General features: G+C 48.1%; 1 protein-coding gene across 1 annotated transcript in view; it reads right to left on the bottom strand.

The window, feature by feature from the left end:
- Positions 1-6,619: 6,619 nt before the first annotated feature.
- The window catches only part of MMAB (methylmalonic aciduria (cobalamin deficiency) cblB type), a 6,166-nt gene continuing 210 nt past the window's right edge, over positions 6,620-12,575 (bottom strand). The window contains exons 2-9 of the mRNA XM_019506652.1: positions 12,464-12,566; positions 10,624-10,717; positions 10,123-10,180; positions 9,448-9,520; positions 9,094-9,191; positions 8,640-8,704; positions 7,851-7,910; positions 6,620-7,438 (exon numbers count right to left, since the gene is read on the bottom strand). Coding sequence (XP_019362197.1) covers positions 7,351-7,438; positions 7,851-7,910; positions 8,640-8,704; positions 9,094-9,191; positions 9,448-9,520; positions 10,123-10,180; positions 10,624-10,717; positions 12,464-12,566 — 639 coding nt within the window. The 3' untranslated portion in view covers positions 6,620-7,350. The remainder of the gene's footprint in view (positions 7,439-7,850; positions 7,911-8,639; positions 8,705-9,093; positions 9,192-9,447; positions 9,521-10,122; positions 10,181-10,623; positions 10,718-12,463; positions 12,567-12,575) is intronic.

Below are 12,575 nucleotides of genomic sequence, written 5' to 3'. Positions count from 1 at the left end.
GAACACTTGCTCGTTAATAGGAAAGACCTACTCTGTTAATGAAGGAAAGACTTGCCTGCCTTCGTCTGGCCCCAACTATTCAATGGGCATTGCCACATGGAATTTAGAAAGGGTAGGACATGGCTTCAGATCTCGTGTAGGGATCAGTTCACATTTGGTAACCTGTAGTGGTGTAGCTGGAAAGGGTTTGATGCCGGCCTGGCAGTTGACTATACTTCAAAACACAATGCGGTATCTTTTTTTTTTTCCTTCTTGGGTTAAGGTGGTGTCGATAGATTCCACAGCCTGAAATTGTTTCTTGAACCAAGAAACTTTGTTCCCCTTCTTGACTTTTTTTTTAAATTTCCCAGGAGAACTTTCCATCGAAAAGGTCTTAATTTCATCTCTTTTCCCCAGCTAAAAACTCCAGGGTTTTTAAGAGCCTGGCAATATTGCACTATATGAAACACTAAATCTTTTAGTTTTGTAGCTAGTGGATGAGCTGCAATAGGGTAACAAAAGCCCCAATGGCTGTGTGTACAGCAGTGCATCTCATCAGTAGCCAACTTCTGAATGACTCGAAGGCTTGTTACACTTCCAGAGAGGACCGGGAACAGGTGACAGGCCCTCCTCCGGCTCTCACATGATCTGGGTTAGAAGGGAAAAGTTTTGCCATAGGAGATTCATGTGTTTATTTTTTCTATAGATAAGTCCTGAGGTCCTGGCACAGCCCGCGTGACCACACCACAGGGGAAAAAATAAACTTAACATCTGTTGAGTAAGAATGCAGGCGTCTGTCTGTCAGTCTGTGTAGGCAGCAACGGGCTTGGCAGTGTGAAGGTAATGCCCCTTCATATGGGGCAGGCCAAGGTCATGGGGAGTGGAGAGGGAGAGGGGGAGTGCAGGGGCCTTCAGGCTGGCTTTGAGAGATGATAGCATTCTCGGGTGGCTCTTCAGTGCTGTGCCCTCGCAAATGGGTAGAGTTGGGTGTATTTTGAGAGCTCCCAGAAAGCCCGTTTTCTCCTGAACCTGGTGGGGTCCCAGTGAGGTTTGGGGTGAGGAGGGCTGCTGTGCAGTGGATTCGCTCGTGTATCAGCGTCTCCTCGGAAGGACATGCTGGCCAGTTGCTCCTGTCCTAAGCTGCTTGCTTGTGGCTTTCCGCAGGTCTCTTCCTCCTTGAGTGCTGGAGAGCCGTGGGGTGCCACGTCCTTGGTACGCAGGTGGCAGAGAGTGCTCCCGCAGCCTGGCTGAGGCTGGGGCATGGATGAGAGGGAGCTGCCTGGGTGGTCCAGGTAAAATAGGCAGTGATAGGTGAGCGGGGAAGCATAGTAGGACACAGCCAGTCTGCCTCCAGCACAGGTGCTTGGGTGTGCTGCCTGGGGTCTGGTTGGATGTCCCTAAGGCACCAGCATGGGGCTTCCCTACATTGCCCATGCTGTGCCAAAGCCACCACGATGCATGTCCTGCCCGGCACATGGCAAAGCCTGGAGGGACTCCAAGCCTAGCCAGGCATGCTGTCGCATATGCCAAGGGCTGCTGCCAGCTGGCTGCACTGCTTCCTTCCTGGGCTTTTACGTGTGCAGAGTTGGGAGCAAGAGGTTGATCCTAAGCCTGGCTGGCTGATCAGAAGAGCCCTGTAGGCACAAGACAGGGATGCTGCTTGCAGAGGCCTCCTGAACCTAGCATCCACTGGCTCTGCGAGGGGAGCATTTCACAGCATGATCTGCTGTGTTGTGGTACCAGGTCAGTGTTTTAGCCCGGTAGGTGGCACTGCAAGGAAGCGATGGTACCTTGCCTTGCCTTAGTTGCGATCTTGCCCGGGAAGCTGCTCCTTCTCTCCTTGGCCTCTGCTGCCACTACAGCTCCTGCCCCCCCAGTGACCGGCCCTACCATCAGGATGGCAGAGGGGTGCCCTGGCTGGCACTTGGGCCTCCTTGCCCTGTGGCTCACCATGGGACCTGGAGGGACAAGCAGGAATTGGAATCAGGGCCTGGCAAGAGACAGTGAAGGGCAGCCTCTGGCAGAAACCACTGAAATGTCCCAGGGCAAGAACTACCAGCAAACCGCCATGCCCTGGGCAATATGGCTGGCACTGGGATGGCTGGAGCCCTGCCAGCACCAGCCCACACTGGGCTGGATGCCCCAATAGCTGTTGCAATGTAGATTGGCAGGGTCTTTGCTGCCCTCCAGCTCTGTTTTGGTCCTCGTTATCCCAGCAGCTGGCCTGGCTTCACTTCCAGGCCGGGAGAGAACAGGACAGCATCCGCTAACTGAAGGCTCCCAAGGCATCTGTCACTAGCCTGCAGGTCCTCCCACAGTGACCCAAGACTCCCTGTTCCTCCCCCGTCCCCTCTGCTTTCCAGTGGGTGACCACTGCCCTGGGACTCCCATCTGTGCTCTCAGATGCCTATGCTGCAGCCTGGTCTCACTGCCTGTCCCCGGGGCCCGGGTGCAGGAGCTGTTGTGCTGTTCCCACTGGCACTGATGGAGGTCTGACCTAGCACCATGCAGGAGCTGCAGCACCTCAGAACATCCTGGTCCAAATTGGAGCAAAAAAGTCCTGACTTGGCGCAAGTGCTCCATTTTGGCTCTAAGGCCTTGACTCTTCACTGGAACTGCCAAGTACACACGCAGTCAGCCTTGTTGCAGTGGAACCTATGGACACTGCCTAGCAGAGGAGTTGGAGGTAAGGGCCGTGGTTCCATAAGCTCTTTGGGTTTGGTTGAATAAGTGTGTCTGGCAGAGAACTGTTCGGTGGAAACCCTCCAGCCCAGGCCGGTCCCCACTGCTACAGTCAGGAGCGATGGGCACAGCTGCAGGTTGTAAGGTGCTGCCTGCTTGGTGGAGAGCTCCAGGCTCCCTTGACTTTCCTGCCCCTCCTGCTCTTTGTCCTGAGCCTCCCTGGATGGGTCAGGTCTGAAATCTCTCAGCCTGATGCCACTGTTCTGAAGAGCTCCTCTAAAACCGATCTCTTTCTCCTGCTGGCTGCAGGCCCTCCTGGGATAGATCTGCTGTGCTGCATTACACCTGGAACACATTCCCAGTGCTGGCAGCCAAAGGCATGTCTTCTCTCTGCCTCTAGTAGTCAGCCTGTTCCCACAAATTGAAGTCCAACTGCACTCTGTTGTGCTGGGTGGGAGTCGAATGCCGAGCTCTCCTGCCCGGCAGCATGTGGTTCTTTGGCCCATACGATGTGCCCCTGCCGTTCATCTCCACCTCCCCGCTGCTCCTGGATGAACAGTTCAATGCTTGCTGGATAATTTCCCTGCAAGTTAATTTGAGCTTTGCTGGCATTGGGGAATGTAATTAGTGCTTTTGAATTATATCAAGGGCTTGCATGGAGTAATTAATTGGGCAGGTTTATCTGGTGCTTGGCAGGGAGTGATATATGACTCTCGTGGGGTAAGCGGCACCTCATATTGCTTGGAAAAAATCTTATTGCCAAGGTCAGGCTTGTACTGTGGGGGATTTACAGAGCACTGACCCTGCTTCCCTACTTGTCCCTACAGCAGCTCATCCACTGGTCAGCTTCAAGCCACTCCGTTCCCTTTAGCCTCACCCTGCCTGTGCGGCCCCTGATAAGGTGGTTATGCTAAGATCTGGTTTACATTTTAACCCAACCACCAAGGGCCAGGATGCAGCCCCCACTGGCTGCATAGGAAGAGTCCACGGCCAATTCTTCCTGGTCATCATCACAATGTACCAATTGCATTGGGGAGGTTTAATGCTGGCCGTGAAGGAAAGTGCACAGCTCCACTTGTGGCTGCCTTGTTCTGAATGTTTCCTGCTCTCCCAGGTCAGAGGAGCAGACTCTCCCACCTGCCTGAGTGGGGGCGTTGTGGACATGTGTGAACAGGAAGAGCAGCACTAAGGATGGCCAGTTCCCTCTGCCCCAGAATCTAATCCTTATAACGGTGCAAGTCTCCTGGCCTCCAGGTCTTTCCCACGCTACACTGAGCCTATTTAAAAGGCGATCAGCAGGCTCTGTCTCTCTCCCATTTCTCAAAGGAACTGCTGGCTTTTCTGAATTTACGCAGGACTTGGCGAACCGTATGCCTGTGTCATTTCTGCAGGAACAGCAGTTGCCCTGCTGCCTGCGTGGTGTGGACGTAATAGAGGCGGCTGAGTTATAGTTCGACTTATTTCCTTTTACAGCTCCTACAGTGTTAACAGATGTACCAATGTCTGATCCAATCATGCAGCAAGAGGTTCGGGGGCCAATCCTTCCAGGCTCGACAATGTGTAAGCTAGGAGATGCCATAAATTTTCCAAACAAGAATAAACGACCCTTAGCAACATATGTCTCCTCTGACAGTTCCAAGGTAATCGTAAATAAAGCCCTGCAAGGCAAAACTGTATCTGGGCTCTGCATATGGTCAGGGTGGACAAAGCATCTGCCATCCTTCCCCAGCTCCTCACATTAATGAGGTGTAGGAATGGGTCCCTGGGGAGCATGGGTGTGCATCAGCTGGATGGGGACAGGGCTTGTGAAGTCAAACTTAACCTCAGTCTTGGAGTGTGGGGTGGGTGGAGAAGAGGAGTCTGCCTTCATTTAATTTTCATGCCCTAAATCCATTCACCGAGTAACCAGCTCTTGCTGCTGATAACCTATTCATGTGTGTAGCCCAGCTGTTAGCAGGGGCAGCTCAACCAAGTTGGAGGCTGTCTTCAGCTGAGAGCAGTATAGTCTCCTATCAACTTAATCTCCTGCCTTCGAGTGGCGGAGCTATTGTCTGCACCCCATAGCCCCTGGCCTTCAGGATGTACATGCAGTCAGGTCTTCAAGTGAGCGATGCTGCTACTGGGGTTTAATTTATTCTGTATTGCATGAGCCAACACTCACTGAAGTCCATGTGAGTCCTTCCACTGGGTCAAGTCTTGGGCTGTTGCCTCCATCATGAATAGCGGAGGCACCCCAACCTGCTCAGCTACGCAGGCAGGGAGATCACACACTAAGGGGTTAATCCAACATGCATAGTATAAGTAATTAATTGTGACCTGTACCCAGCAGCTCCCCCATTAGGCAAACCCTTAGGCATTTAAGTGGCTCTGAGCCTGCTGCTTTCTCTCACCAATGTGATTTAAGTGTTCAATACTACTACATTCCAGCTCTGGCTGAGGGGCACATATTTAAATAAGCCCCAGCTTAGACAGCAGCCTTCCCCCTAGCTCCAGTTCTATAACAGTTTGCCCAGAAATCTGTTAAGAGGGGGAAACATTTAAAAAGTTCTTGAGCACGGCATAACGAACTGAATCTGCACATCTTGTTAAATGGTGATGACTAAATAATAGTTGCGTTGGTTCAGAAATGCTAGTGATATTTCCATTTGCCCTGCTGGGAAGAAAAAGAATCTATCCCAGAGCTGATTTATGCAGCATTCGTGAAGAATTTATTATACGAAGAATTTTATTCAATTAAATTTGGAAAAGCCTCTGGATTCTTAAGGTTCACTAGTGATAACTGAGACGCAGCGATCATAAAACTGGATGGCCTGTCGGCAGTAAGTATTGAGAAAATGCCTGATGTGACATTGCTGCTGAACGTAGAGTCCAAATCAAGAACATTTGTCATTGGGATGTGTTACACGCTAAGGCTTTGAAAATTACTCTGTGAAAAATGTGCGTTAACAATAGCCATGAAATATCTGTTAAAGAAGAAAAAGGTGAATAATGAGACAGCACTATCTATTAGTGATAGGCATTCTTCACTCAGCCCCAGCTCTGATTAAAAAGTTAACAAAAGCAAGAGGGGGTGGGGTGGGTTTCTTGTGTGTGTTTTGCTTAAGGTGGTTCCCACTTAAATACTGTACTGTAAAGGTGGTAGGATTTAAATGCTCCTGAATACAGGCTTGCAGTAAGTTATACTCAAAGAATTTAAAAGGGTAAAAAAACCCAGTCACTTGACAGGCATTTTACAGTGGTAGCATTCTGAGGTTCTTTAATGCTTGTTTTTAAGTTGTACAAGGTCCTGTGGTCAAGACACTTTTGCACGCTCTTCCAAACTACATTTCCATGCTTTAAGGGCTGGAATTGGATGTATGAACCTTTATTGACGGCTGCTCAGTTTGAGGGAAAGATACCTATCGCACTGTTAACTGGCTAATTTAGATGTGTTGTGCTGATGAACATGAACGGTTTTCCTACAGCCTTCAAGGCAGCAGACCAGCTAGAAAAGCTGTGATACAGTTGTCACGAGAATCTCGGCGTGGAGTTGGCTTGCTCCTTTAATTCACCTGAAGTTGCTTTAGCCTTTTTTTTTTAAATCAGCAGTTTAGATTCCATTTCCCACCTCATTTGTTAAGCATCACTGTGCTCAGCTAGAAGGGAGGTAATTTGTAATCTCTCTATCCTTGACCCCCCACCCCAAATAAAGAAAGAGTTAGAGGCAACAGATCGAATATGTTGCAAGGGAGTTGGATAACCCCCTGTTCAGGTGCTGTAAGCCAACCCCTCCTCAAAGGAACTCCTGTTGTGTTTTAAAGTGCTCTACAGCATCTGGTGACAAAGCAGTTGCACTTGACTCAATATTTTCTTAGCTGGGAACAGTCCCTCCTAAAATGAGACCTCATGCAGGCCTCTGTCTAAGAGCTGGTCAAATATTCATGAGGTCAGAGCCCTCCTGGTGCAGGCAAAACTCCTATTAGCCACAAGGCTGGGCTTGTCTGCAGAAGGACTGAGAGATTTGGCCCACTGGTTCTTTAATCTCTTGTTGATGCACTAGCCCGTAGCTGGCAGCAGATGTGCTGCGATACCAAGTGATTCTCCACATGTGTATAGACAGGCACTTAGTGCTCTCCTTAAACCTATGAACCCTTCCTTCAGCTGCAGCCAGAATTGATGGAGTGCAGCCAGCTTAAAAAGGGAAAAAGCAGGCTGGATTTGGTAGCAAAGGGACCTTCTGATGCAAGTTACTCATGCTGTATTTTAGAGCTTATGGACTGGGTCCCTGAATCCATGCCCTGGTTCTCTTTACTATTGATACTTTCAGCTTTTGAGAGAGATGTCACGCACATTTTTCTATTCCTTTCATCGGAGCTCTGTCAAATTCCTTCAGCAACACCTGCCACTGCTCTGAGAAGTGAAATGGGATTTAACTTTCAGTCAGCTGTCAGAGAGTCATTCTGAAGCCATTTCCAAGGCAGTTTTTAGAACTGGATGCTTGGATCTGGAAACTAGCTAATGGAAGCAGGTGAGTTTTGCAGACCAGCTGAGCTCTCCTTACAGGTTTATAAAGGCAGACCCTAAGCCAGTTCAGTCACAGGATGGTTGGGCAATGGGTACCCTGGATCCAGGTGCAGTCTCTCTTCCCTGCAGAGAGAATCTTTACCAGATTTAGCTTCTCCTGGTATAGTAAGAAGCATCACCTGCAACTTACGGCTCACTCCTGGTGTATATTTTTTCTTCCTTCCCTTCCTTCATTGCAACATAACGTGCCAAAACGAAGAGATAATCACTGAGTCTGGAAGGCAGGGAAAGGAAAGCAGTAAAGAAATGCACATCTGTCATCTGATGCGTTTGCAGCTAGCCACCAGTGTGGGTAAGACAGCGTGCTGAATTACAGCACAGGGAGCTGTGAGGGAAATGGAGCAACTGAAACAAAGTAAACAGCAGCAATGCCCAAAATGGCAGTCACAATGAGGATCAAATGAGTGCTCCCACAGGACCTGGGAAGCATCTGTTTTTTTGGCTGCTGCATCCAGGTATTAGACAAGCAACCTTGCTTTCCAGCTCAGTCTATGTCAAGCCTTAGACAAGCTGAAATCATTACATGGAGCAGCATCCTCTCTGGGGATGCTGTGGCTGCTGATGGCTAGAGGAACCTAGCACTAGTGCATCCTTGCTGAGAGCAGCAATCCCTGCATTTGCTTTACCTGTTCAAATATTTGGCCACGTTTGGATCCACTTCTCCTGCTTGCACTATGGGAACCACGCTAAAAAGGGAAAAACCACAGAGTGAATGGCTGTGTCAAATCTATTGGCTGAGCACACAGATGAACAGACTTGTCTCTGAGGTTTGAAGATGCTCAAAACCTCAAGTAGTTAATAAGAGTCTCTGTATTCTTCATGAAGTGGATCGTAAGCACTGAAAACCTGTAGTTCTGGCATGTAGGAGAGTTGTAACTTGTAGGGTAAAGCATCAGTATCAATGGTAACTCATAAGAATAACTATTGCTGGTGAATCCACTCCCTTAGTATGAGCAGGTCCTAGTCTATTCTCTTTCCTCTTGCTCTGAGCATGAAGCTATTCTACAGAGTTAATTGATATGTGCATCAATACAATTATACTAACTGCCATTTAACAAGAAACCATAAGATATTGGGTTACTTGCTGCCAAGATATCATTGCTCTGTTGTTACTCCTATATATGTTGGCTTGCAAAAGGAGTTCTACAGCCACAGTCCTGCAGAGATGCTGCTGCACTTCGCTTATTGCTTCCAGAGTGCAGGGCTTAAAGCTGGCCTTTTGGAGCAACTGCCTCAGATACTGCAAGAGCTCTCAAGCTAATATTTCCCCCTCATTCTACTGCAGTTTTCCTAAAATTTGACTTGAGACCAGTTGCATTGGATGCTGTTTTGCATGGCTCAGTGGCTACTGCAGCTATCTGGTCTCAGTGGATCTTTTCCTCAGTTTTATTCAGGTTATGCTAGCAAACACTTACCATCTCTCTGCTCTGCGGCAGACGGCCCTGGAGAAGTGGAGGGCAGCGCTACTCTTACCTCCTGACTGAAAGAAAATACATTGATGCCTTGTAACTGAAACTAGATCCCATCTCCTAGCTGCATGAAGTTTAGTAAGCTTATGACATCCTGCACAAAAGCAAACCATATTTGACTCACAGAAGTTATATTTCTCTTTAGTGCTACAGTTGTTAGGCATTTTGGAACTTATTTTAAATACAATAGAACAGCAAGTGTTAATCTATTCCATCCTTTCAGGGCTGTTAGTTCTGGTTCAAACCCCCCAAAGTGGGATGGAAGCATGTGTTAGCAGGACCTCAAGATCAACCTCATGTTTAGGTTTATTATGAACTGATAACTGGTTTTAGATTCAGTCATCAATCAAACCACCTAGCAAACCTTTTGACTTCAGTAATAAGCATAAGCAATACCTACAGGCAAAATGAAAGCAGTGAGAGGTGGAAGTTGTTCTGTGTATTTATCAATCCACTGCTCCAGCTCCAGCACTGGCTTTTCAGTAAATGAGGTCCGTTCTAGAGAAGCAAAGAGGAAGTGACTTAAATGCTGGCATGAATTAATTGCTCAGCAAGATGGATCTTGCACATTACATTTGTTGTATTAAATAGTCAAGGAAAGTGGCATAATTGAGGCTTGACTGCCATAGGCCCCAACTGCTGAGGCAAATACTAACAGAAGTTCACTACCAGCTTTCCTAAATACTTCCAACCTATGTGGGGGAAGTTCAAGTCTACAGCCATTATGTTAGGAAAAAGAGAACTGGAGGATTACTTAAGTGAGCCTCCCTGGCTGAAGAGATGGGGGTGGCAATGTTGGCCCCGACATCCTGCAGCATGCACTGGACCTGGAGAGAGCAAAAGGAAGGGTGGGGGGGAAATGAAGGCTATTTGCTACAGGCAAAGCACAGGCAACGAAATTGCAAATGCAGAGATGATACTTGATGCTTTAGTGAGACAGTGAAGAGGTAGCTTGATGTTCCAGAGCTGTAAATAAGCTAATATTGAACTCTTCTGCACTGTGTGGCTAATTAGTAAACCCCAAATGTACCTAGGTGGGTGCTGGTTTCTCCCTCCTCCCCATCCTCACTTCAGTATTTCTTCTCTCTCGATTTTCAATCTAAGGATGCAAGACAGCAAGGCTGGCTTTGCATGTTCCCAAGTGTGCATGAAAATGGATCGGAAACAGCTCTGTGATGGATTTGCTGCACAGCTGACTCACTCCTCACTCTACTGGTTTCCTTCAGGGTATTGTTAAAGAGAAGAGATTTGTTTCTTCAAGCAATCAGGGCTGAGATTTTTCAAGTCAGCCGAAAGGCCTGGGATGCCAATTGCTTTCAGAGCTGCTGAGGGGATTCAGTCCAAGAGCTTTAGAACTCCACTGGCCAATAATGCAAGCATAATGACTATGTTAGATTCCCCCTACCCCCAAAAACATAGTACTACTCACTTTGTGCAGTTGTTCGGCAAATGTATGGCCACTTTCACTGCTTAATTCACTAGCAAGTCTAGAGTGAGAGAAAGTGTAGTCAGTCATGGGGCACAAGAGTCCAGTTTGGCATCTCTTCTATATTTACTACTCATAACGACTGTATGCGCACTGGCTCGCAGGGACTGTTGTACTGCAACAACTAAGGGGTCACATGTCCACAGGCTGATTTTTTTTGTCACTCAATCCTTCTTTAAAGGAAAACAGCATGTGCACAAAGAACAGAACAAAATGCAACTAGGTACAAGCCATTCCAGCTTTGCTGCATCCTTTCATCGTAAGAGGTTTCATAGCAACCACAATTGACTGTAGTGATGTCAACTAACAGCAAAGTAAAAAAGATGAACTCCTAAGCACAGTGTCCCCTTTACAAAAGATCTGTGGCAATAGCATGACACGAGCATCAGAACTTTGCTTTTGAGAGACAAAGGTCAAATAACAGAAAATTTATAGTTTTGTTACCCAATAGCTGAACTCAATTCATCTGTTGTTCCCAAAGCTTCAAATACTTGATCGTCTTTTGACCTCCTCTCGCCTGTGAACGTGCTGGAAAATCCTTTAAAAAACAAGCCACAAACATGAAAAGGGTTTGGAACACAGGCCCACGACTGGAACTGTGGAACAACCCGCTCCAGTGGCAGTAAGCTGGGGCCTGCAGAAGTAGAAATCTTAGGTCTGTGTTACAGATGCAGGAGGGTGAGGTCTCTGCCTCTGTGTCCTTTAGAGACGTGCTGCACCCAGTGCACTGGTATTTGTCTGGCAGGTTTCTTCCACTTGAACCTCCCTAGGCTCTCCATCACTGACCTGAGGGTGGCTGTTCTCAGATGGCAGCCTTTTAAAAACCAATTTGAATGGGAAACTGCAGAACAAGCAATCAACCAGCAACTGCACTGCATCAAGCAGGGTTTAAACAGGGACGATGGATTCTGCCCCCCAGTACCTGGATTCATTTCAGTGAGTCCTTTTTCCTACAGGTTTGCTAGTTTCTTCCAGCCCTACTCATGCCCCCCCTCAGGCCCCTGTCTTTGCTGTTCCAATTTCTCTTTCTTATACTCTGCTTCCTGCACGTTTTCTCACCACGTCTGATACAAGTGAGCTCTAGTTCACGAAAGCTCATGCATAAACAAATATAATACCCATCATCTCCAGCTCAGGAAACCTTGTGTTCTCTCTCACTCTGCCTACAGATTTGTATAGATCTTTATAGATAGAGAACACAAGGTTTCCTGCACTAGAGGTTAAATCAGTCTCTATCTATATTATCTCCAGGTTAAGAAACCTTGTGCATGCTCTCTCTTGCACCAGGTTTTCTGTGCTGAAGACAATTCGCTGTCAGCACAAGGTTTCCTGTACTGGAGGTATCTATATACGGATTGGGGATAGATATGTAGATCCCTACAGATACAGAGTACAAGGGTTCCTGTGCTGGAGATTAAATCAATCTGTCTATACGTAGATACATCTATATCATCTCCAGTGCAAGAAACCTTGTTGCATACTTGCTCGCTCCCTCCATCTCATACAAGCGTTCCTGCATTGAAGATTATATCTATCCATCTTCTGCAATGCAGGAAACCTTGTGCTCCGTATCTCTATGCAGATTAGAGATAGATGTGTAGATCTCTATGGGGCAGAACACAAGGTTTGTGCGCTGGAGATGAGATCTTTTGATCTGTTCCTCTCATCTACAGTGCAGGAGACCTTATGCATACTCCCTCTCTCACTCCCCTGCGCTGAAGACTATGTTTATCTGTCTGTCCATCTATCGCCTCCAGCACAGGAACCCTTGTGTTGCATCTCTATACAGATCACAGATAGATACATAGATCCCTGTAGATACAGAACACAAGGTGCGCGTGCTGGAGATGAGATATCTCTCTTGCATCTCCGGTGCAGGAAACCATGTGCATGCTCCCTCCCTCTCCTGCACCACATTTCCTGTGCTGAAGGCTACATCTATCAGTCTATCTGTCACCTCCAGCATGGGAACCCTGGTGCTGCATCTCTACGCAGATCAGGGGTAGATATGTAGATCCCTATAGACACAGAGCACAAGGTTCATGCACTGGAGATTAAATCAGTCTGTCTATATGCACATATCTCTCCATCGCCTCCAGCACAAGAGCCCTCGTGCACACTTGCTCTCTCCCACAAAGTTCAATCACTGAAGGTGACATCCATCCATCCGTCATCTCCACTGCTGGAAGCCTCGTGCATGCTCGCTCTCTGGCACACGGTTTCCTGTGCTGAAGGCTATGGATACACCTGTCTATCCATCCTCTGCCCCCCGCGGGGCCGCTACCTTTGTCCCCGGTGCGGGTGTAGACCCGCGGGGCTCGCGTGGGGGGCGGCTCTGCCCCGACGTCCGGCGGGCCCGGCGCCCCGCTCCCCCGGCGGCGCAGCCCCCACAGCGG

The sequence above is a fragment of the Gavialis gangeticus genome, unplaced genomic scaffold, assembly GCF_001723915.1.
Source record: "Gavialis gangeticus isolate Ggan-Ray unplaced genomic scaffold, GavGan_comp1, whole genome shotgun sequence".
In the NCBI taxonomy this organism is placed as follows: domain Eukaryota; kingdom Metazoa; phylum Chordata; order Crocodylia; family Gavialidae; genus Gavialis; species Gavialis gangeticus.
Note: the sequence above shows the minus strand (reverse complement) of the source record. Positions and strands in the feature narration are given on the sequence as shown.